Source organism: Osmerus eperlanus, chromosome 1 (assembly GCF_963692335.1).
Source record: "Osmerus eperlanus chromosome 1, fOsmEpe2.1, whole genome shotgun sequence".
Classification (NCBI taxonomy): Eukaryota; Metazoa; Chordata; class Actinopteri; order Osmeriformes; family Osmeridae; genus Osmerus; species Osmerus eperlanus.
In genome coordinates, this window is record NC_085018.1 from 13653651 (window position 1) to 13678246 (window position 24596).

General features: G+C 49.7%; 1 protein-coding gene across 1 annotated transcript in view; it reads right to left on the minus strand.

The window, feature by feature from the left end:
- The window catches only part of megf6b (multiple EGF-like-domains 6b), a 56895-nt gene that overhangs the window by 22138 nt on the left and 10161 nt on the right, over positions 1-24596 (minus strand). The window contains exons 4-5 of the mRNA XM_062461605.1: positions 24357-24461; positions 5631-5753 (exon numbers count right to left, since the gene is read on the minus strand). Coding sequence (XP_062317589.1) covers positions 5631-5753; positions 24357-24461 — 228 coding nt within the window. The remainder of the gene's footprint in view (positions 1-5630; positions 5754-24356; positions 24462-24596) is intronic.

Genomic DNA, 24596 nt, shown 5'->3' on the forward strand with positions numbered 1-24596 from the left:
TGCCAGCTTTGTGCCAGCCCCCATCACCACCTCCTCCATCCGTCACACTAAACTCCTCAGGCTGTAACAACTCACAATCCCCAGTAGAAACCACACCACAGCCACCACGCAGCCTAACTAAACTCACTTCTTCACAGCCATAGCAGGGGCCCTCCTACCTTATGGAGGCGTGACTCAGACCTAATATGATCAGCCTCTTTCTCCTGCTCCTCCTCCTGCTCCTCCACATGCTCCCCCTCTTCTTCCTCCTGTTCCTCCTTCTCTTCCCCCCCACTCCTCCTCTTCCTCTTTCTTCTCCTCCTCCTCCTCCTTTTCGCTCTCTCTCTCTCTCTCTCTCTCTCTCTCTCTCTCTCTCTCTCTCTCTCTCTCTCTCTCTCTCTCTCTCTCTCTCTCTCTCTCTCTCTTTCACTCTCTCTCTCTCTCTCTCTCTCTCTCTCTCCATCGCTCTCCTCTCTTTCTCATTCTCTCTCTGACTGTCCTTCTCTCTTTATCTCTGTCCTCCATTCTTTTTTTCCTTCTCTCTCTTTTCCCTCTGCTTCTCTCTCTTAGGGAGAGAGAGCCTGCCACCGCCCTGGAGACAGAGGGGTGGGGGGTGGGGGGGGGGGGGGGTAGAGAGGGAGGGTTGAGAGGGGGTGTGAGGCTAGCAGGCATCTGGACAGACACAGCTGACTCTGTTACATGCCATCTTAATGAGTCCAGTCTGGTCTAGCAGAGTCAAGTCCAGCCTAGCCCATCCCAGACCAGCCCAGACCAGTAACTGTACACTGCCACTAACAGGCAAAACCACCTCCCCAGCTATTCCCAGTACTGAGTCTGCAGCTTTTTTCTTCATGGTCTGGCTTCTTGTAATAAAAAACAATGTGAGTGTAATTTGAAACGCATCATTTCACAGTCACAACACAGCATGTTGTCCACAATTGATTAGCAGAACATGAACACAGCGGTCAGACTGTCTTCTGGACTGACAGGCACAACAGGGAAGACTGGCTGACTGGTTCTCTACCGCTGAACCCAGGGTCATCACAAACCAAGCAAAAGAAGCTGTCCAGTCAAACATGCCACGCACAGCAGAGACTTCAGTCTAACTCACTACAACACAACAACACAAGGAACAACACAATCGCACTGACACAGCAGAGGGGTATTTCAGGGTGATATCACTTTCATTTGACTTTCTGGCTCTGTGGTTCTCTCGTCTCTCTCGTTGCTCTTACTCTCTCTCTCACTCTCCCTCTCTCTTGTTGCTCTGTCCCTCTTTCTCTTTCCCTCTCTTTCTCACCGTCTCTGTACTGTAAATGTCTCTCTACCCCCTCTCTCTTGTTGCTTTGTTCCTCTCTCATCTGTCTCTCTTCTTTCCCTCTCTCTCTCTCTCTCTCTCTCTCTCTCTCTCTCTCTCTCTCTCTCTCTCTCTCTCTCTCCTCTCATCTCTCTCTCTCTCTCTCTCTCTCTCTCTCTCTCTCTCTCTCTCTCTCTCTCTCTCTCCCCTCTCTCTCTCTGAGACCACCTACTCTCCAGGTGAGATATGAACACATCCATGTGAACATAGCCCTCACCTGGCCTCCGGGTGTCCTGGATGTACCCGTGGTATCCGTGGTAACAGGTGTAGCAGATGCGTCTGTGGTAGAGGTAGTTGGCCCCGGAGACAGAGTCCACACACGCTCCGGCACACAGCAGCAGAAGCAGGCAGCAAGCAGGTGACAACCACATGGTGACCCCCCCCCTGTGACACCACGGTCTGAGTCTCTCCAAAGTGTCTCTCCAAAGTGTCTCACCAAAGTGTCTCCACAGAAGTCTCCCCAAGGAAAACCGTGTTATCTAGGAAAGCAAGGCAACGATGCGGAAGAGGTATTCTAGAAGTTTCAGTTGGAGAAAACGATGACTCTATTGAGTAGAGAGGGAGCTGGAGATGGTGTTAGATATATATATATATATATAGAGAATTTATATAGAATGAAACAGAAATATGCCAGCCGTGTGCCTCAGTCACCTTTCGAGTGAAACCGAACCACTGTTTCTTTTGCCCCTCTCCGTTTCTTTTGAAAGAATCTCTCTCCCTCTCTCTTTCTCTACTCAATTTCTACAGCCCATTTTGGGCCCTCCTCCTCCTCCTCCTCCTCCTCCTCTCATTCTCTCTCTCCTCTTCCCCCTCCTGTTCCCCTTGCCCACTCTCCTCTTTCCTCGCCTGATTCGGGTACATCCAAGTCCACGTACATCGGAAGAATGAAACTGCATTTTTAGTTAACAGTATGGGCAAAGCCAACAGCACAAGAACAGAAAACCTCTCTGATGCCGAGTCAAAACCACAGCTGGCCATTGTATTCCTCATGTCACTTCAAAGGCTGATGAAGAAGACAGCGAGATTTACAGGACACAGCATTCAGGTATTACAAAGGAATCTTAGGGGGGGAAAAAAGCCTCTGTTGATTTATCATACCTATTGTATACTCTTCTTTTGATACCGAAACCGATGGAAGAAATAACTTAATGCCAGATCAGATAGATGCCAGAGCTTCAGTGTGATCTGTAAGAGCCAAACATCTGTCAGAGGAAGGAATCTCGCCGTGAACCCGCCGATTCAGCAGAGCGGGGCAGATCTCCTCTCTGATCCTGAGCCAACACACACACTGAAACCAAGGGACCGCGACCGCGTGGGACCACGTTCACGGTCAGAATACCCGGCCCCCGAGTCCATCTAGAAATACCCCATGGAAAGTGGTCAACATTTAGGGCTGTAGCTTGAACCTGGCAACAACAGACTGTCCTTCAGTTGTGTGCATTATGATCCTGACATTTAGGGACAGAGAGGATGTTCTCTGAGGGTGTGAATGGCTGCATGGCTGCATGGCTGCGTCACCGACGAACACGACTGGAGCAGAGGCAGTCTGTCAGTGAGAGAAGCCATCTCTCCCAGACGGCCCATCAGCAACTGATACAGTGGGCTCCTCTCACTGTCAGACAGGGGGCCAACTGATGGACGAGTGGGCTCCTCTCACTGTCAGACTGGCCGTGCACACGCATGCAGATACACACACACACACAGCCAGACATGCAGCACGTACACAAACATACAGTGCATACAGTACACATACACATGCGAGCCGACACTGGCATGGACACACACATACACACACGCACTTTTACATACGTATGCAGTAAACACACACACGGACGCTGACACTGGCATGTGCACACATACACACACACACACACACACACACACACAGATAAATCCATGTCAAAGCTATCTTAGGGGGGTTGAAATATCAGTGGGCAATGCCAGGCAGAGCAGGGCAGGAGGCCTTAAGATAAGCATGGAAGATGAATGACAGGCACACGCCTGTCATTCATCTAGCAGTAGAATATAGAACCAGAGCAATAAATATGTCCTGAATTGCAGAATAATGTCAACACAGCCCTCTGTGAGTGTGTGTGTGGAGGGGGGCTGTTTTCGTTCGAAGGGCCTTACTGGAAAAGCCCAGCACCCAGACTCAACCTGAGGTATTCACTACATGTTGGTGTTGGAGAGAGAGGTGTGATCCCCTACAGGCTCTAATGAACACACACACATACACACACAAACATACACGCAAATAGTCCCTACCCCACACACAGACACACACAGAGACCACCTCCCCCCCACACACACACACACACAGACCCACCTCCACCCCCCCCACACACACACACACAGACCCACCTCCACCCCCCCCCCCACACACACACACACAGACCCACCTCCACCCCTCCCACACACAGACACCCCCCCCACACACACACACACACACAGACACACAGACCCTGGCAGAGCGTCTGTACCTCCCAGCACTCCCTGCCCTGGCCCCTGGCCTGTGCCCTGCACTGGACCGGAGACTCTCCAGGACTGTTGACACGCCTGCATCTCACTCTGCGTGTGCCTGGTTACTGTTGGCACGGTTACTGTTGGCATCCTCCACTCAGCCATGCGCCATTCATCCCAACACTGTTCATTCATAACAAAGCCCGCTCCAAAAATAAGATCAGGAGCTTGCAGAAGCAAATCTCTCCACAGTGAATCATCTGGACTCGCTGTTTTATTTAGGATAATGCTGTATGCTGTCCAAACTGTGTGAAAGTTGTGTGTTTATTTAAATTGGATATAAAATATCTTCCATAACCCTATATTTTCCTCACTAACATTTTCCGGTCAGGTATGTTCCTGTTAGATAAATAAGGCAGTGTAATGTGTGGGGTCTGACTCTACAAATGGGTTTACTCGGTTCTCCTGATTGAGTTCATTTGTCATCAGTTGCCAGAGTATGTGTGGGCTACAACCAGACCCATACAGTATGACTGTCTGCCTGTCATACAGGCACAGTCAGAATGCACTAGTAATCTCTCTGGGGCTTGCTGGACAAATACTGGTCTATCTAGATTTGAAGACACAGCTACTGTAAGGGATGGGTATAGCAGTGTAGTTGAGCAGTGAGGTGATTGTGTGTTAGGTGTCTGCCTGAGTAAACACAAGACTGGTAAGAAAGCGCCATTGGTGTGTGAGTGTGTGTGAATGGGTGGATGTCAAAAATGTAAAGGGCTTTGAGTGCAGCTAAGGTACAAAAAAAGCTCTATATAAATGCAGTCCATTTACCATTTTATATTGACTCAGTCAGCTCAATGAACAAAGTAGTCTGTATGAACAAAGTAGTCGAATTATCAAATAAAGGATGTTTTGTTCTTTACACATTAGAGTAAAAATAGATAGGCTGTTAGAGTGATTAACATTAAACCCAGCTGTTTCAACATTTCTATTTAAAAGTCCTGAACTCGACTGGACAAGAACTCTACCAGGCTCTTGAAGTAAGCAATCATGCTAACATACTCTGGACCAGATGTCGCTTCTCTGTCTGTCTGTCTGCATTCATGCTAACTCAGCTAAATACTAAGAACCATGTCTTTCAGGCTTGGCATGAAACACATATCGTGATTGCAATGAATTCAATAACTTAAAGGGCTTCTCAAAAACCCAGAGTTATGGGGGAACCAGCACCGAAGGTCTGAATGGAAACTGTGGCTCTGATGCCCAGGGGACTGGCATGGTCTGGGAGGGAGAGGGAGAGAGAGGGAGAGAGGGAGAGAGAGAGAGAGAGAGAGAGAGAGAGAGAGAGAGAGAGAGAGAGAGAGAGAGAGAGAGAGAGAGTTGAAGAGAGAGGGGCGGAAAGAGAGAAGCAAAGAGAGAGGGAGGGAGAGAGAGAGAGGGCGTAAAGAGAGGGGAGGCATAGAAAGGGAAAGAGAGAGAGAGAGAAAGAGAGATGGGGGAATGAGATAGGGAAATAGAGAAAGAAAGGGGGGAAGGAGAGAAGGAAAGAAAGAGAGAGGGAGGTCTGGGATCCATGCAGACCACCAGCCACACCAGACCACAGCAGCAGGAAGGCATCCACAGAGGAACATCAGCACCAGCCAGGCCAGAGACACTCCTGCTCAACAATACATACTGTCCAGACAGATATACTCCTGATAGTCAGGCACAGAGAGACACCGTCCGCCCAACAGCGGGACAGGCAGACGGATCAACAGACCGACCAACAGACAGACAGACAACAGGTCATCAGAACGACAGACAGACCAACAGACAGACAGACAGACAGAGGCCTCACCTTGGCAGGTCCGTCCGTCCTCGCTGAGCTGCTGGCCAGCAGGACACCTGCAGTAGAAGCTGCCGATGGTGTTGCAGCACAACGCCTCACAGCCCCCGTTGGTCTCCTCGCACTCGTTCACGTCTGCAGGGGACAGGGTCATGGGTCAAAGGTCAGACACATATAGTCACAGTAAAGCAGACGTCATGCAATGTCGCTTGTCAAGGGAGGAGAGTTGGAGAAAGTGGAGGACAGGATATGACTGGGAGGTTCAAAATAACCGAGGGCTGTGTTGGCTTGTCTTGATTGGGTAAGATAAAACAACATAATAACTGTATCAGTTGCACATGTTTATCCCTTGAATATACCAACATACTTTCGGATTAGAAACCAGCACTGAATTGGAGTAAAAAATCTTTTCAAACCAGACATTTTGGTCTCATGTCTGACAGAAACTTCCAGTGAGCTGAGGCTTGTGGGGAAGATTTCCTACTTAGACTTAGAACATTTTGCAGGGAACACTGACCGATCATACGGAACTAATATTGGAGGTTCTTCCAGGGCCCTGTTGTGTGACACACAATGCCAGTGCTAACCCTGGATCTGCAGCATCTCAGTCAGTTTCCTCCACCCTGCCCACAGCAGGCTTCCCAGTCTGGGTGGGGGTGGGTGTGTGTGTGTGTGTGTGGGGGGGGGGGCTGGCATGGACCACCTCATAAACCCAACATGTCCTTAAAGAGAGCAGTTACAGACGATGCTCAGGAATTCCAATGAAGGAAAGGAAAAGCTCCTTTTCAGTTTTACCGTCTCAGCATATTTCTTAATTCCTCTCAAGGCGATGCCAGCTCTCCCTCAGACAATTAACTCATTTCCTTTTGCAGTTTATGGAATCTGGACACGTTTCTACTCACAATATTCATATAAATGCCAAGAAACCATCGAAATAAACGGTATATATACAGCACTATGCGTATTCTGTAGGCTCATAATAAACTAATCTGGTCCACAGGGGAAGTTGGGTTTCTTGTTGGAAAGTCTGTCTGCTACATTTGTGGCTGATGGGAAGGACATAGTCCTAACTGTGAATGATACCAAGAGGTCAAGGACTTGACTCAGGGACCCACAGGGGAACTGTGTTCTTTTCTTACATATGTGTGTCTGTTTTTCTGTGTGTCTGTGTATGTGCCCCCCCCTTCCTTTTCCCATCAAAGTTCATCTAGGGTCAGGGTCATGGTCATGTGTCGTTCTACCCAATAGGAAGCTGGAATGCTAGTGGTCAAGGGTCAGGGGGTCCCAAACCACACGGTCAGACGCAGGCCTCGGCATGAATAGAAAGGAGGGGAGAGAAAACACCACCGTGACCACTAGAAGGATACATCCAAGATTTACAGGGTTCTTTAGCCCCGTCAACAAACTGAACTGATTTAGACAGCGGAACTGCACATGAGTGAAAAGACATCCTCAGACATCCTCTCTGGACCCCTGAGATAATACAAGATATAGGTGGCGTGGTGACTGATGTGCAGGCTGCACCCACTCCTGACTCCAGGGGGCAGTAGAGAAAGGCTTACTTCTGAGGTTTTAGGATCACTTTCATCCTGTAGTCCATTAGAAGATCCAGAATATTCTTTGTAGTTCTTCTTAAGAGTGTGTAGAGTGGGAACACGCTGTCTCTCTAGTGTAGGCCTGGAGGTATGTGTGTGTGTGTGTGTTTGTGTGTGTGAGCTTACAGACTTTCCTATCACATCAAAAACCAGACACATAGCAACTAGAGGTCCAGCTCCTGTCTGGGGTCCTGGTAAGGGTCAGGGTCTGAGGCTGGTGGCCAAAACCCAAACCAGAGCTTGGGGCAGGGGGGAGGGTCAGGGGAGGAGGGGGTTTAATCAGACCCAGAGATGAACGTCCATATAGGAGTGACCCACACTGACCCCACCGTCAGAACCTGACTTGGCTGTTGATGTAACGTAACAGGAAGCCTTGGGACTAAGGAACGCAGCCTGGCTAATAGGATGGGATGTTTCGAGGAATTTGAAAAGTTCGCTAAGACAAGGGGACACACGTGAACACACACACTGACACACGCACCCGGGCACACACACACAGATACTCATATACTTGGACATACACAGGCACATCTAAACATACACACACACATACACACAGGCCAGTGTTCTCTGTTGTCTGTTCAGCTGGATGTGATCAAGCCAGGTCCCCCAGCCTCACTGAGCCTCCTGACCCTGTGAGCAGCTCTCTGGGCTTCCAGCTGCTCAGCAGTGACCCACACCTGATGGTCCTTATGGCCCATTACATCTTACTGCCAGCCAGGGGCTACAAGCTCTGCTGCCCCCCTCCTCCACCATCACCACCTCCACCACCAACACATATGCACACACCCACACATGCACGCACCTATGTGTATATACACTCTCACACATGCATGCAGTCACCCTCAGACATAAACACACACACACTGGCACACACACACGCAGCTGTCCCAGGCACAGACACACACAGCTGTCCCAGGCACACACACACAGTCACACACACAGCTGTCCCAGGCATACACAGTCACACACACAGCTGTCCTAGGCACGATCTCTTGGAGCTCTATCAGAAAGTTCTTAATCTAAGTAGAGACAGAATACTTGTTTTGCCCATTCCTGAAAGATAAGGAAAACGATCCCAGAAATTCACTCAAACTCAATTTTCTATATCCCCGCAGTGGACAGTGTGTCCCCGACGCTATCTTAAAAAGCGAGCGCTCGATGTTTAATATCTAGTGAAGGCCTCAGCTGGATGTGAGAGCCTGGCCCACATTCCTGGGCAGTATTGTGTGACTTCCTGTGATAAGGACTACCGCCACTGCTCCAATGAGAGGTGTGGCTAGTGTCCCCAACCAGGGGGAGTGGAGGGGGGGGGGGGGGCAGTTAACACAAACAACACTGAGGCCAATGAAAACCCAGAAGATCCAGATACAATCAGCAGGGTCATGAAATATGTAGCATTCCTGAAGGGGAAGCCTTGGACAGATTACCTATCCCCTGCCTAACCCCAGTCCTGTACAGATTAACCCTAACCCATCCCTGGACAGTGTGGCCTGCCTCCTCTAAGAGCCTTGATCTAAAAACCAGAGGGTGGAACCACCAGCTGCTGGTTGAGGTCCAGACCCTGGCACGCACCCCCATGACGAGAAAGACTGAAGCAGGAGCCCCGTCCTAACCCATCCCAGAAACAGCTCCGCTGCTTCACCAGGTGCTAAAACGCTTCACAGCAGATATCTCATGAAGACTTCCGATGACCACATGATGACTAATGATGCAGAACTTCACATTCTCACTACAGACGTGCCCTCCCCGCTCTCTGATGTGTTTCGGTATGATCCCTGTCCACGAGAAAAGTTTCGCTTTGTCCCTTAGCAACCGACGAGGCATGTAAAGAAACAAACGGTAACGGCTAAAGGGGGACCACAGCCCCTCTTTAGCTCAGCGAGCTAGCGCATGTCAACGATGTGAACGAACAGGGTTCAATCCCCACCTCTGGTGACGTCATTGTGAATTCCAAGGTTGCTGCCCCCCATCCCATCCCCGCCCCTCCACCCCACCACCCCGCTCTGCAGTGAGCCCACATATGGACGACACTCTGGTCAAGGGTGGTTAGGGAAGCAGTCAGTCACACGGACACAGCTCCCGTCAACAGAGCTGTCTACCCCCCGGACAACCAGCAGGAGCTGACAGATTCCCCTCCAGGAAGAGCCCGCCGTGACCTTCGACCTTCACCATGATTGACCCTCACACTGTGTTTACTGTAGGAGACACGTTTCCTCTCTCTATCAGACACGGCGTTCCAGAAGGTTCCGTGGCTGGGCTACAGGAGAAACAGATGAGGCCCTGGGCAGGAGTCTGCCTGGCCTCCCTCCAGCACTATACCACCACCGTTCCCCCCTATCTCCACAAAAACAAGGTGATAACTACCAAAGTAGCCATACTTGTACTTCATCATCACAAAATACGTATAGAATGACATACTGTGTATTATACATAAAACACGCAACACTACTGTGTAGATGCTGTCCATATATAACCCTGTAATACAGGCTCACGTGTGCTCAGTCAGACGGTGCATCTTGATTTGTGCTCCTGGATATTTGAGATGATCCTTTACTGCAGAGCTGGAGGGGAGGGGGGGCTAGTGAAGTTGATGGATGGATTAATAGAATACTTTTGTTCTAATGTTTCTCTGCGATGCTGTCCTGCCAGACTTCTGCCTGAGCAATGTAAATATTTAGAAGAGAGAGCGAGAGAGCGAGAGAGAGAGAGAGAGAGAGAGAGAGAGAGAGAGAGAGAGAGAGAGAGCAAGAGAGAGAGAGAGAGAGAGAGCGAGAGAGTGAGTTAGTGAGTGAGAGAGAGAGAGAGAGAGAGAGAGAGAGACAGAGACAGAGACAGAGACAGAGACAGAGACAGAGAGAGAGAGAGAGAGAGAGAGAGAGAGAGAGAGAGAGAGAGAGAGAGAGACTCACCTTCTGTTTCCATGGTCACCCACAACTACAGGTGGAGCTAGCTGTGATTTTCAGAGGCCACATTGCAACAGTGTGTCATGGTGGGGTCATTGTGGGGTCATGGTACTGATTCATGTACATATCAGGACTTCTGGTTTAAGAACTAACTATAGACAGTGGAAAATGCTAAAGAGAAAGAATTTGACTAAACAACAGACCAGCCGTATCATTCACCTGCTAACCTCAGTTGTGTTGGACAAGTTCAACACTGCCCCCTTCTGTTGGCTAGGGCTCATAGGGACAGTATATCTGATGAAGCAGTACATCAGATCAAGAGATGAAGTCAACATTGGACGGTTGCCTTAGTTATGTGGTGGCAGTGACAAGCAACACTGCACACTGCTACAGTCAGCTACACACTTTCTAATATACTTTCATACACTTTCTACACATTACACATGCAGATGCAGGAAACAGATGCCACAATGTAATTTGATTTCAAAGCAGACCACACTCTGGATCAGTCTAAAGCAAAAGCTCAGCCCGTTTCGCTTCAGTTCGCCACAGAGATATGCTGCTAATACGATCGCACGTTCTCTCAGGGCTTCTAGAAGCTTCTATCAATGAGGGGCAAGTTGGTGGTGGGCTGCGATTGGCAGTTGGCGTTCCGTGTTTCCTTTAGGGAGTCTGTAATTGTGGCGAGCTCGACAGCAGAGCTGTCGCCGAGGTCTGTCGTTGCTCGGATGTGGTGCGCCCCACCTCTAGTGTCCCTGCCGTGTCAGTGACCACAAGAGTTTAAAAACGTCCCCTTTACAGCGAGCTGCTTCCCGCTAATACCAGCAGGTCTGTGTAATGGAGGTCTGGATGACAGAGGGAGGGAACCACAAGCAGAGTCTAACACAGAACCAGGTCCAGAACTAGAATCAGTCAGCCCACCACGATGGAAAGACTACACCCACGTCTTGGTGAGGTGTGCAGGGGGTAGGACGCGGATGGGATTCAGTGCCGTCGGACGTGTATGGGTCTGGTTATGCGACAATCAAATGAAAGAAGAAAAAAAGAAAGATGTTCCCACCTGCTACTGCTTAAAAGCTATTTCCTAGGTCGGAGAAAGCGACCCTCTCTAAGTGAAGTTTGGCGTGTAGATTGTCGGGATCTCCCTGATGGACTGCAGAGGCCTGACTCGCTGTTGTATATTTCTCATGTGAAAGTGCGGCAAGACGGATTCCACTCAAATTCTCCACATATCTGCCTTTTCAAACAGCTGTCTTTTGTTTTGTTTTGTTTTGATACAATTCTTCATCCCCAGGCGTGTGTTGATAGGACACCACGGACAAATATGGGACCAGAATCTGAGACTCACAGACGAATAGAGATATAGATAGGTAAAGAGAGAGAAAAAGAGAGAGAGAAAGATAGATGGATGGAGACAGCGAGAGAAAAAGAGAGGAAGAACTACAGAGAAAGATTAATAGATAGATAGAGAGGGGTGGAGAGAGAAAGAGAGAGAGAGAGAGAGAGAGAGAGAGAGAGAGAGAGAGAGAGAGAGAGAGAGAGAGAGAGAGAGAGAGAGAGAGAGAGAGAGAGAGAGAGAGAGAACAGAGAACAGAGAACAGAGAACAGAGAACAGAGAACAGAGAAATTGTGACCTAGTGAAATATCAGTCACCATCTCTGGCAGCCACCACCAGCATTTTCCATATCAGATTACTCGAGCCATTAAGTTTTAGGTCCGCTTATTTGTAAAACTTGCAGTGACCCCAGCCTCACAACTCTACTGAAGCTTTGATATTCCCAGGCACTGATGGGTGCTCCCTCATCCTTCCTCGCCCTCCCCTCTCCCTCCTCCTCTGGGACAGTGGCTGGGCTGAGCCCCTGGGAACCGGTGGGGTCGACCCCCCAGGGCAGATCCAAGTCCCTGTGTTTTAGCTGTGACAATACTGAGATTATTCCAGGGCACTGAAGCCTGTCTGAGGCTGTCTGAGTCACAATGGAGGGTGTTTGACTGGAGCGGCTTAGCCTTAAGACTGGGAGATAGCAGGCACCTCTCTCCTGGATTCCCAAGGAGGAGAGATCTCTTTCTCCTTCCATCTTTCTCCTCTCTTCTCTCTCTGTCTATCTCTCTTTCTGTTTTACTGACACACATCAACCCTGGCTATAGGCTCCCCATCTCTATCCCTCTTTCTCCCCCCCCCCCCCACATTCTCTCTCGCTCGCTCCAGTCTGACACAGGCAATCCGTCTGTGAGTTACAGATGCTTTGCACCTTAAGTGCTATGTATTTTACGATGAACATGTACTAAACGTGTCCTGATAGTAGAACAAATATGCCTGGAGGCGCTCAGGGTGAATGACCTTTGACCTTGAGCGTGTGCTGTGTCTGAGTTAGCTACCTGTTGGGACCTGAGTGTTGCACCTGTGACCCTGGGAGGTGTCAGTCAGCAGCCAGGGACGATGTATGTATGTGTGTGTGTGTGTGTGTGTGTGAGTGAGTGTAAGAGAGAGAGAGAGAGAGAGAGAGAGAGAGAGAGAGAGTCAGAGAGAGAGACAGTCAGTCAGTCAGTCAGTGAGAGAGAGAGAGAGAGAGAGAGAGAGAGAGACAGAGAGAGAGAGAGAGAGAGAGAGAGAGAGAGAGAGAGAGAGCTAAGAGATGAATACACAGTAAGTCTGCCATCCATCAACCACAGCCACATTTGAGCAGTGATGTCACCACAACCGTTGTCTCAGCCATGATCTGCCGTTGGTGTCATTCTCGCCAGTGATACGATGACAGGGACGATATCAGATATCAAAAGAGAAGCCAGAGGATCAGACTCATCCCCAGGGGCTCTCTGAGCCTCCGCCAGGAGAGGGGAACCCTGTCCTCCTAGATATCCATCAGATCACCCCCAGCCCCCCAGAATGGGCCCTGGGGTAGGGTGGTAGGGGGGGTGAGATGGAGAGATGGTTTCCACATGAAGAGCCAGGGGAGATGTGTTGCAGGTGTTGAGACAGAGATAATCAGTGAGGTATTGGATTGTGTGCTAGGAGGGAAGAGGGAGAGGAAAGGAAAGAAGAGGAGAGGACAGAGATAAGTAGAAACAAACCCAGATAAGATGTATCTGGAAGACGACAGGAGATGAGGAATTGACGAGCTTCTCTCAAATGCTTCTACTCCTAAAAGAGTCCCAGGCTGTCTACAAAGTGGAATATTCAGCTTCTCATTTATAGTTCTTTGAGGCAGCGGTGCTGTATGCTGATGAAGGCCACCCGTTATTGCCAAGATCATGAATGTCTGAAGACTGTTAGTGAACTCAGTGGAACATTCCAGCTCCCTCTGTGGTAGACTTCAGAGTCAGGCTGCAGAAAGGCAGAATGATACAACTAGGAAATAGTCTAGGAAAGAGGGAAAGGAAGGAAGAAAGAAAGGAAGGGAGGAAAGAAGAAGGGGAGGAAGGAAGATGGAAGGATGGAAGGGAGGAAGGAAGAAAGGAAAGAAGGAAGGAAGGGACCAGTCAGAACACTTGCAGAGTGACTAGGTAAAAAATAATCTTACATGGCTGATTATTCTCTAATTGTATTTTGCAAACGCATGTCGCCTCAGATTCCCATATGTTTGCTGTTTGGAACCTGGCCAGTGCTCACCTTCCATCAGTCCAGCTGTAAGAACAGTCGCTTAATGAACAGTCACAGTCGCAGCCCCTGTGCTACCTAAACTACCCTCCTCTCATTCACCCTCCCCTCCCCAGCCTACCCTTCCCAGTCCTGTCCTCCCCCACCCCACCTCCCCTCCCCAGCCCCTGTCCTCCCCTCCTGTACCCTCCCCAGCCTACCCTCCCTCGCCTACCTCCCCCACCCACCTTCCCTAGGCCCTGTCCTACAGGGTTAGGAACCCTCCCCAGCCCAGGCAGGTCTACAATTAGCAGAGATTAGAGAGCGTTGCAGGAGGCTGCTAGCATGCTGGCCCTCTCATTAGAGATGACTGGGACTCTGCATGAATGTTTGGCACAGACTCTGATGTTGCTTACTCCCATGCACACAGCATACTGACTGTACTGGAGGATGCCGGGGCTCAGGTTAGCCCTGTTCATCTCTGGGTTACTACTGTGTCTTACGACGAAATTCAAGAGGTTATTTTACACTTAGACACACGTGCAAAAAACGTGCACTTCCAACTCAGTCTTCGCGCCATTAGCCGCTACCACACACTGCCGCGCAGAAACCAAGCAGGTAAGAGGCAGGAGAGAGACAAGAGAAACACAGAAAAGGAGAGAGAGAAAACAGAGAGGAGAGTGGAGAGAGAGAGAGGAGAGAAGATGGACAAGAGAGACAGGAGTCCCTAACCTGAAACATGGATGACCTGTAGGACAGTGGGGCTCTGGCCCTGTCTGTGTTCATCTCTGCATTATTCCTGGATTTTGTCTCTGTGCGTAGGCTTGTTGAACAGTGATGTCTCCACCATAGATGTCAGAGACAACTGGACGAGACAGAGGGTAGAGTTCCTGCAGTCAGTCCTCCACTCTTCACTGTCCTGCAGGAGAGCTTGGCCAGGACACCCTTAGCAACAGGTAACCACTTCCTGGAGGGAAACAGGGTTTCCCAGTTTGTCCCTGAAGGCTAGCTTGACGGATGGATACGGAACACAAACATTGCAGAGACAACAGGCCTGCGGGGCGGAGGGATACGGAACACAAACATTGCAGAGACAACAGGCCTGCGAGGCGGAGGGATACGCAACACAAACACAGAGCCTTGGTTTCTTCCCATCCTGAGTGAGTCTCTAGTTCCTCCTCAGTAGATTTCAGGAGGATTACTGCAGATGCCGCATCACTGGGCGACAGGCCCTGCTGGTTAGCTACAGCTAGGAATGTACAGAACTACAGGGAGGGAGGGAAGGAAGTAGGGAAAGAGCGATGATGAGAGGAAGGGAGGATTGTAACAAGGGAGCTGGGTCATTCTGGCGACTTCTGAGTAGGGGGAGGTCAGGGAGAGAAGGAAAGGAGAGAAGGAAAAGAAGAAGGAGAGAAGGGGGAAGGAGGGATAAGATAATTTGTTGGGGTGTTTGACATGGAGTGACTGAGAAAGAGAAAGGGAGAGAGAAAGAAAGAAGGAAAGGGAAAGAGAGAGAGAGAGAAAGGGAGAAAGAGACATGAGGGAAGGGAAGGGAGAGAGTAAAGGAAAGGGAGGGAGAGAGAGAAAAAGACAAAGGGAGAAAGAGAGAGAATGGGGAGAATGTGTGAGAACCGTCTGGTCAGGGAGCTCTTGGGGTTGGTTCCCTCAGCGCCTATCTCCATGTCCTCCCTCACTTCAGCTGCTTAGAGGTCACGCCACGGTGCCTGCTAACAACAGTCTTAACCGCAGGATTAAACCTTCAATGGCACAATGGGAAACATGTGACCCCACTGTAAATGGCCCAATTATATTCCAATTCTAGATTCAAATGAACGCAAGCCAAGAGCAGAGACGGATTTGCAAAAGAAAGATTAAAAATCGAGAAAAGTAACTGATAAGATTTTCAGCCTACTTAAAGTTCTGAAAAGTTCTCACATGAACACACATCTTTCTTATTCTTGACATTTTCACTCGCACCCACACACACACCAGAGTAGCTGGAAAAGGATATGCATAACAACTATATGGATTGTGAGTGCACAGACAAGATATAAGGACCAAGACTGGACAAAGGCAGCATCAAATATCTGAAGCTAATGCTCATTACGACCAGAGAAGAGTCTGAGGCATGTTCCGATCATGAGAAACTGAATTTCAGAGCTTGAATTCTCACAGTGTAAGTGAATTAGACCTAATGGCCCCAGCAAATGTATAATCAAATTGCCCTGACACAGTGTGGAGTGTTCAAAGACACAGACCTACAGAAATAGTGTGTGTACATGTGTGTGTGTGTGTGTGTGTGTGTGTGTGTGTGTGTGTGTGTGTGTGCGTGTGTGTGTGTGTGAATATGAGACATGCTGTTACTCATGTAGTTCACATGAGCCTGGGTTCCACCTGGAGTCCCTACTGCCTGTCTCTCATGACAGCCCTGAATGGCTACACTCCCTGGTGAAGTGAGGACAGACAGACACACACACACACACACACACACACTCATTAAACAGAGATCAAGCAATATTGTTGTAAAGAACACCAGTCATTATGCCGGCTTTGCTTGTTCACACTGAATCAAACAAAGCCGGCATAATGCCGCCCCGTGTGTGATTTCAGACAGCATGCCGGCGTTCTGGAATCAGAGGTGTGACGTCCGCATCATTGACAGTGTGTGTAGCACCATCATGCCAGCTCTCCCTTTTACACAGACATCAATCCAGCTCTGTGACTACCTCCACTGCCAGCTTAATGCCCGTACAACAATAACCCCCATTCTGTGTCCAAATCTTTTACAAAGAACTGTGAGTCGGCATGAAGCCACAACATTCCCACCTTGAACAGGCCGTGTAACAGGGGCTTTTGTCATGATGACACAGCTCTGTCCGAAACCTGTAAACCACAGTGTGGCCCTCGGACATGAGGACATCCTCTTGGCCTAACGAGAATGATTGCTCTCAACATGTGAGAGACCGGGATCGACAATGAGGGACATTTTCAATTCAACCAAAACATTTGAGAAATGTTGCGGTTACAGTAACATTTATCAACCATGCTAATGCTCGCATTACAGCCTGAGGAAAGACACCTATTTCTGCTGCGATGGCTTTAGTGTGCCAAAAGGCAGAATTCTTGCTAATATCTTCCTTGAACCACACATCGATGGTCCCTCTACTGTGGTTCCTGGTTCTAGGTTCAAGCCCTTTGGTGCTACTGAGCACTCACTGATTGACTGACTGACAGAGGGATTTACTCATTTTTCCAGAGACAGAGTTCCTTAGGCCAAAACAGGGTGAACACCTCTCTCTACTTGTTTGACATACCTCCCTGCCGTGATACATGGAGAGGGAAGATATATTTAGCAGGAGAGAGAAACACATCAAAGGGTTTTCTCCTTTGTGACAGTTAAATCTTTACCTGTCTGGGCTAGCAGGATGTGTGAAAGAGGTTTATCCACACACACACACCCAGACAGACAGACAGAGAGCGAGAGAGAGAGATAGAGAGAGAGAAAAGGAGGAGGATAAGAGAGAGGAAGAGGAGGAGTGGGGGGGAAGAGAAGGAGGAACAGGAGGAAGAAGAGGGGGAGCATGTGGAGGAGCAGGAGGAGGAGCGGGAGAAAGAGGAAAAGCAGTAGGAAGTGGACTGGAGTGGGAGAAGGAGATGGGAGTGGTGGAGGACAAGGAGTAGGACGAGGAGGAGGGGGAAGAGGAGGTTCTCGTCCGACAGAACAGGAACACGTGAGTCCCTGCTGCCCCTCCTCGTCACTGTCAGGCCCTGTGCGGCCTGGTCAACGTGGTGTTCCCCACCGTCAGCAGGCGAGGTGAGAGGGCGCCTAACATTCCTGCCTTTTACGACCTGCCGGGTCAGGGCTGGGAGGTTCAGGCTCGCCCTCAGAGCAACTGGGCCCAGTTCACATGCTGGGTGACCCCTTTGACCCCCAGCCTGCACCCCCCCCCCCCCCCGCACCCCTCACACACTTCCTCTTAGCAGCTTGAGACGACTCTGCTGTGACTACCTGGTTAGCTCCTTCACACACTTCTGTCACTAAGCTCAGTCATTCAGCTGGGTTGATGTGGGAGAAGAAACCGCTGACTGCGAAAACGTTGACGTATTTGTGCTGGGTGTGTGTCCTGTGGGATAACGCTTACTGCATTTGAATCCTACTAGAAGGCTGAATTCACGTGCATATTTGACTGTTGGTCTGTTCTCCTCTGACTGCTCCACCAGGTGCACGGCAGAGGGGGCGGAGCCATGTGTGTGTTCAGTGAACACATGGCGAGAGGTCACAACCTTGATTTCCTGCTCCCGTTCACCAGGAAGACCCTTCCCGGGACACACACAAGGTCCTGCACGGGCACGTGGTTTCCCTGACGGGTCAAAGGTCACACCAACACGCATGTGGACGGCTGGTGTTGAAGCCATGTTCTCATGGGCATTATTGATGGAGAGACCGTAGGGAGAGCTGGCAGTCTGGAGCAGGGAGCCTCATTAAACACTCTCCTCACCCAGTTAAAGTGGTCAACATAGCTGGCTTCTGCTTCCCCACGGCTCGTTCGTTTCTCTCCCAGAACCTCTTTAATGAGGACCTCTAACGCACACACTCAGACAGTTGGAACGCTGGCTTTGTAGATTGCGAATCAAAATAATGAATATTGCAAACAAATATTTGGGTTAAGCACTACAATGTTTATTGATTATCACGATTAGAGCCTGGCTTCCAGAGTGATTGAGAGATACTGGTAGACTGAGAAATGGGTTCTGAGAGTTTGCAAAGTCTCAAGAATGATTCAAATCTGTCTAGCCAGGATCCAATAATCCAGTAGTTTTCAAACTGTGGGGGGGCACATCAAGCACCACCCCCCAACACACACACATCTGGTTGAACATAAGAAAGAAATCAAGCCAATATTTTGCAATGAAAATGTTGAAATGGTGGTTCGTTCCTCATCACAAGAGACTGACAGATTTATTGACTGACTGGGTCTCCAGAAAACCGCTACAACTCTCCCTCATCTCCTTCTGGTTTCAACTCCATTTCTCTCTCCTTCTTCTCTCCCTCGGTCCCCCCCCTCTCCCATTTTATCCTCCCCATATACAATCTCTGTCAGATAAACCAGAGATCAGACCTCCTAAAGGTTCAAATAATTGGATCTGGATAAGAAAGATAACATTCCTGTTTGACGTGTACTTTAGAAGACAGAGCTAAAGCCGTGCGACAAAGTAAATCACTTGAGAGCTACAGGGACTTAAGCAGATCCACTCTCTACACTTGTCAAGTGTCTGACTCGACATCTGATATCTGTTTAACTGCCCGGGTAGTGTAGGAGGTTTATGTGGGAATGGTACTTTATGTGTGTGTGAGAGAGATGGAGAGAGAGAGAGAGAGAGAGAGAGAGAGATGAGAGAGAGAGAGAGAGAGAGAGAGAGAGAGAGAGAGAGAGAGAGAGAGAGAGAGAGAGAGACACACACATGGAGGTTGGATGCCACCACTAGATCTGTGTCAAGACAACACAAACAAACACACACTCACTCTAACACACACGCACTCTCAAGCACACACACAGAGTAAAAGGGCATTCACGACACTGTGAGAGGGCTCGGACTCTGTTCCATTCCAGTGAGCAGCCCCGAAAAAATAATTGACCTCGCTATTCAAAGCCTCTGTGAGTTATTTACGAGGCTGACTGACATTCCAAACAGGTCAGTGTGAATACGCCTGTGTTCAAACTCTGCTGATGAACTTGTTGGGTTCCAGGGACCAGAGTTCTGTTCCTGCAGAGCCCGTCCGGGTTGAGCAACCAGACAACATCCCACCCTTTCTCTAATGTCTCCTCCTCCATGTGGACCACACACTGCTGAACCACACACTGCTGAACCACACACTGCTGAACCACACACTGCTGAACCACACACTGCTGAACCACACACTGCTGAACCCGATGCCACCCCAGTCCTCCCTCCACTCCTTCCTGGGTTGAACTCCACTCCACATACTGTTGAACAGTTAGTTTCTATGTGGAGGAAACACACAGGTATAAAAAGATTTTTTAAAAGGGTGGAAGAGGGAGAGAGTCAGGGCTGTCTGTTGTTTCCACCCCCCACCCCACCCCCCACCCCAAACCACACACCCCTCCCTCTGCACAACACTGGAATCATGGGATCAGTATGACTAAGCTCATAAACCCGACCCCTTCTCTCTCTATCCAGTGAGACCACTCCAACCCAAGTTCAGCCAAGACTACTTTTTGGGATGTTTACATTCAGCTACATTTTAATCTTCACAGAGGCTTAGCAGAAAGTATGGGTTCCACTGCAGCCAGGCATGCCTGCTATGCTTTGAAACGTACATTACAGAGTGATGCTAATGATGATAGCAGAGGGGCTAGATGAGTGACGGCTGGCTCTGGCTCTGGACGGGCCCCCTGGCTCTCCCTGGACCCCGGTACAGCAGAACAGCTCAGGGTCCACAAGAACCAGAGCTACACTTATCATGTAACCACACTAAAGTCAGGTTACTCGGGTTGATAGTTGATGGATCAATGGGGATGGGTGTAAATGATAAATGGACTGCATTTATATAGTGCTTTTCCCATGTACCATCCTGGCCTCCAAAGCACTTTCATGCCTCTCAATCACCCACCGACATGCAAGGCGCCAGCCTGCCCATCGGGAGCAACTTGGCGCTCTGTGTCTTGGTCAAGGACACTTCAACACATGTTCTGGAAGAGTCCGGGGTCGAACCAGCCACCTTGCGATTAGTGGACGACCCTCTCTACCCCCTTAGGCACAGCCACACCAGCTGGATCAATGGGCCTCAATGGGGATGGATATTTGCACTGCAGATCAAGAGGTCGCAGGTTCAAATCCCCGCCCCACCCCATGCATCTGAAAGCATCTGCTAAATGAGCGTCTGCTAAATGAACACATTTTCCACTTAACATCATCAGGAAGGCAGGTCATTCAAACGGTCATGAAGCTAAAGCTATGTCGCATGCTAAATGAGGCACGTCTCTGGCTAGCATGAGGTTGTCTGGGGATGTCTGTCGGCGGCGTGTTAAGCTGCCAGCCTCCACGTCAACGATACCTTAGCTCGGATTCCTCAACGCCCACCTCCTAGGACGTAACCCCGCACAGCCCTGGCCACCACAACAGCTGACTAAGTGTTTAATTACGAGTTGGACAAAAGGAAGGGGTAGAGACGCCGGTGTTTTCACGGGCGGTTCGTGACTCAGCGTGTGTGAGACAAAGTCGCTTTGGGAGGCTGTTCGACGCTGATCGTCTCTCTGTTGTCATAGTGCTCCTGCCCTGTGTGTGTGAGGGGGTCTTTCAGGCCAGATGCTGAAGGGAACATGTCTGCCAAGTCCCTGACGGAGCCCTGAGGGAGCCACTTGTCTAGTGATGACAGGACTGGCAGTGTGCAGACAAACACACTCGCGTACAAACTTGCATGCACGCTCGCTCGCTCGCTCGTTTCTAGTGCACACACACAGCATACACACGCGAATGTCACTAACTGACTCAATCAAGTATAGGGAAAATGTCTCTGCTGGAATTATTTTATTTAAAGTAAGGTAACTTTGTAACTATCTGTGAGTGATAAATATGACACCTTTTAATAGATGTGTAAGGAACGGTTTTAGTTTGAGATAAACACTTGTAGTACCATGTAATAAAAACAGAATCAGACCACCTCGACTGTGGGCCAGAAGGTGATGTAAACCATCAACAGTAGTTATGACAGGTAACGTTGAAATGTACTGATGAATACTGTTAATGATGTTGATACATACTTATGAATGTGTACTGTAAATTATGTCAATACATATAAATGTGTACTGTAAATGATGTTGATTCATACTTAGGAATGTGTACTGTAAATGATGAGGAGATCACTGATGGATGTCATCATTCACCTGTAATCACACTTTCTCATTTGAAATAATACATCTGTGTGTGTTCGTTTCTGCATGTCTGTGTCTGTCTTTCTGAATGTGTATGTGTGTGTGTTTGTCTATGTGTGTTTCTGAAAGACTTGCATCGCTCCGTTGGGGGGGAGGAGAGAGAGAGAGAGAGAGAGAGAGAGATGAGAGAGAGAGAGAGAGAGAGAGAGAGATGAGAGAGAGAGAGAGAGAGATAGAGAGAGAGAGAGAGAGAGAGAGAGAGAGAGAGAGAGAGAGAGAGAGAACGAGAGAGAACAGTATTAATTAAGCCCAGGAACACAGAAACACACACCCCATGTCTACACACAAACACAGGACAGCCACATCAGAGCCAAGTGCTGAACGCCATGGCGACCGCGAGCCATAACGACCGCACGCCATGGCCTGTCTGTGGAAGGAATGTTCAGGAACAGCTGACAACAACAGCGAGTCGCCAAATGATGAATGAATGTTAGATGGTTGGTATGCGTGAAGCGGGCACCATCACGGCCTCTATGGCTTATGTGTCAACATGTGACGACATGCTACAGAGCACACACGTACCCAAAACACACACACACACAGAGACGTGAACATATTTTTTTTCTGAGAAGGCATGGTGAACATACTGTTACACTGACTGGAATCATAATAACAGTGTGCATGTGTGTGTGTTCTAGGAATGTGGGTAATGAGGATGGTGGTTAAGTTCCCTCTAGGTAGGATGATCTTATGCTCAAAATCTTCTACTGCTGTCCTTCCAACTGGGTTTCATGTCCACTCTATCTGGGTCCAGCCCACTTCTGTACAACCCACCTGGGCCCAGTTCACTGACATACCACTCCTCGGACCTCTATGACCCACCTGGGCTAGGCCCACTTCTCCCACGACCAATTAATTCACCTCAGGTCAGGGAAGAACCAAGCAGGGCCAACTTCACTTCAGACAATGCCCCATTCAGTGCCAATCACAAGGCAATATAAGTGGAAACTCTATTCATGAGCTAATAGGCTGCAGTAAGAGGAGGAGGGCCAGGGAAGGTGGGGGGTCTTCTGCATAACTGTCCAGCAATAAAAATCCCTGGGGGGGGGGGGGGGGGGGGGGTAATTGACGACAGGTATCACTCACCCCCTGAACAATGATGGGCGTACTGGGGGGGGGGGGGGGATTAGGGAGGGGGGGGTTAGTCTTTGTGTGGGTACTTAGGCAGGGGGAGGTATAGGAAAGATACCTAAATTGTCTCTCCCGTTCTGACTTAAAACATAGAGACAGAGAGAAATAGAGAGAGAGAGAGAGAGAGAGAGGCACAGAGAGACAGTGACAGAGAGGGAGAGAGAGTGTATCTCCATGAATGATCGGACCAGAGACCAGAGAAGAGCAGCACCCCTCTGGCCTACCAGAGACAGATGGGGCACTGTCAGGCCCCTGGGTGACAGACAGGCTCTCTCCAAGCCTGCCATTAGAACACAGCCCACACACACACACCTACTGAGGGGCTCTGACCAGGGAGGAGAAGACAAAGGAGGGAAGTAGAAAGAAGGCCAGAGTGAGAGAGGATAGTGAAAGGAGGGATGGAAAGGAGGCAGTAGAGGAAAGAGGGGGGAGGGATGAAAGAGAGGATAGAAAAGGGAGGAGGAAGGGAGGAGGGAGAGAGGATGAAAAGAGGGTGCAAGGAAGGTAGGAAGGAGGGAGGATGGAGGGCAGGGACGGATGAAGGGAGGAAAGAGATGAGAGAAGGACACAGTGCACCGAGTGCTAGGCCTCCGCACCAGTCCAGCTCTGCTCAGACGCCACACACAGCACCTCATAGCACCCCCCCCCCCCCCCCCCCCCCCCCCCCACACACACACACAAAGACCAGCTCAGTACACAGACAGGTTTATCTGTGTTCAAAACAGTGGAAACACAGCTGTGAGACTTTTCACCTCTGTCAAGATATATTCTGTCTCCCAGACAGACACAGAGCTGGGCTTCTACGTCCCCAGGCTCACAGGCCTATTTCCCCAGGGGCTGAGCCATCTCTCCCCACAGTACATAAAGGGAGACTCCTATTGTTCAGCGGTTCCTGTTAGCTCAGAACTTGATGGAGCAAGGGATGTCCGTCACTGCTTCAGGCAGTCTGTCTAGGTTGATGTGGGGGTGGGACGTGGGGGGAGAGGCGATGAGGCTGGGGATGATGGGGGGCGGGTGGGGTGAGGGGTTGGGGAGAGTCTGGTGAAAGGCAAGCAGTAGGTGGAATTTCCTGCCGTGTGTGGAGCTATCACAGAAACAACAACATCCTTCACTGCAGCCGGACTACCACAATGGGCCGGTGATAACATTCTTGGGCGGGCGGTCCAGAAACTCAATGTTGATGTGAGGAGATTCTCTGTCATTTGCGGGGGAAATGCGATCACTAGCTGAGCTCGGTGAGAAGACTGCATCAGATGAGCCTGATAAATCCCTTCCAATGTCCAGTAAAGAGTTACATTAACTACATAACAAACTGCTCTCTGTTACCAGTGGATTTTATCGACCTTAATGAGCTTTTATACAGAGCTGCTACAACTATTTCTGGTATTTCCCTCACTGTACATGTGGCTCAATTGTGAGTATGTGTAAGAGAGAAGGAATGGCAGAAAAAGAGATAGATAGCCAGAAAGACACAGAGATATAGAGCCAGAAAGAAAACGAGAGAGTGAGAGCCAGAGTCTGGATGACAGACACTACAGACAGACACAAGAGAAGAACAAGTCGTTCCCCGTACTCACCATACTGGCAGCTGGGCCCGTTGAAGCCGGCGGGACAGTCACACAGCTGGGTGGACCCCGCCCGACACTGGCCCCCGTTGAAACACACGCCGTAGCTGCACACCGCTGCACAGGAAGGTGGAGGGATGGAGGGATGACAGACAGACAGAGAGAGAGAGAGAGAGGTGAGAGGGGCACCAACACCTGGCAGGTGTAAGCAGATGTCACCGTGTGTGGGGCTGGACACTTTGAGCTCATTCT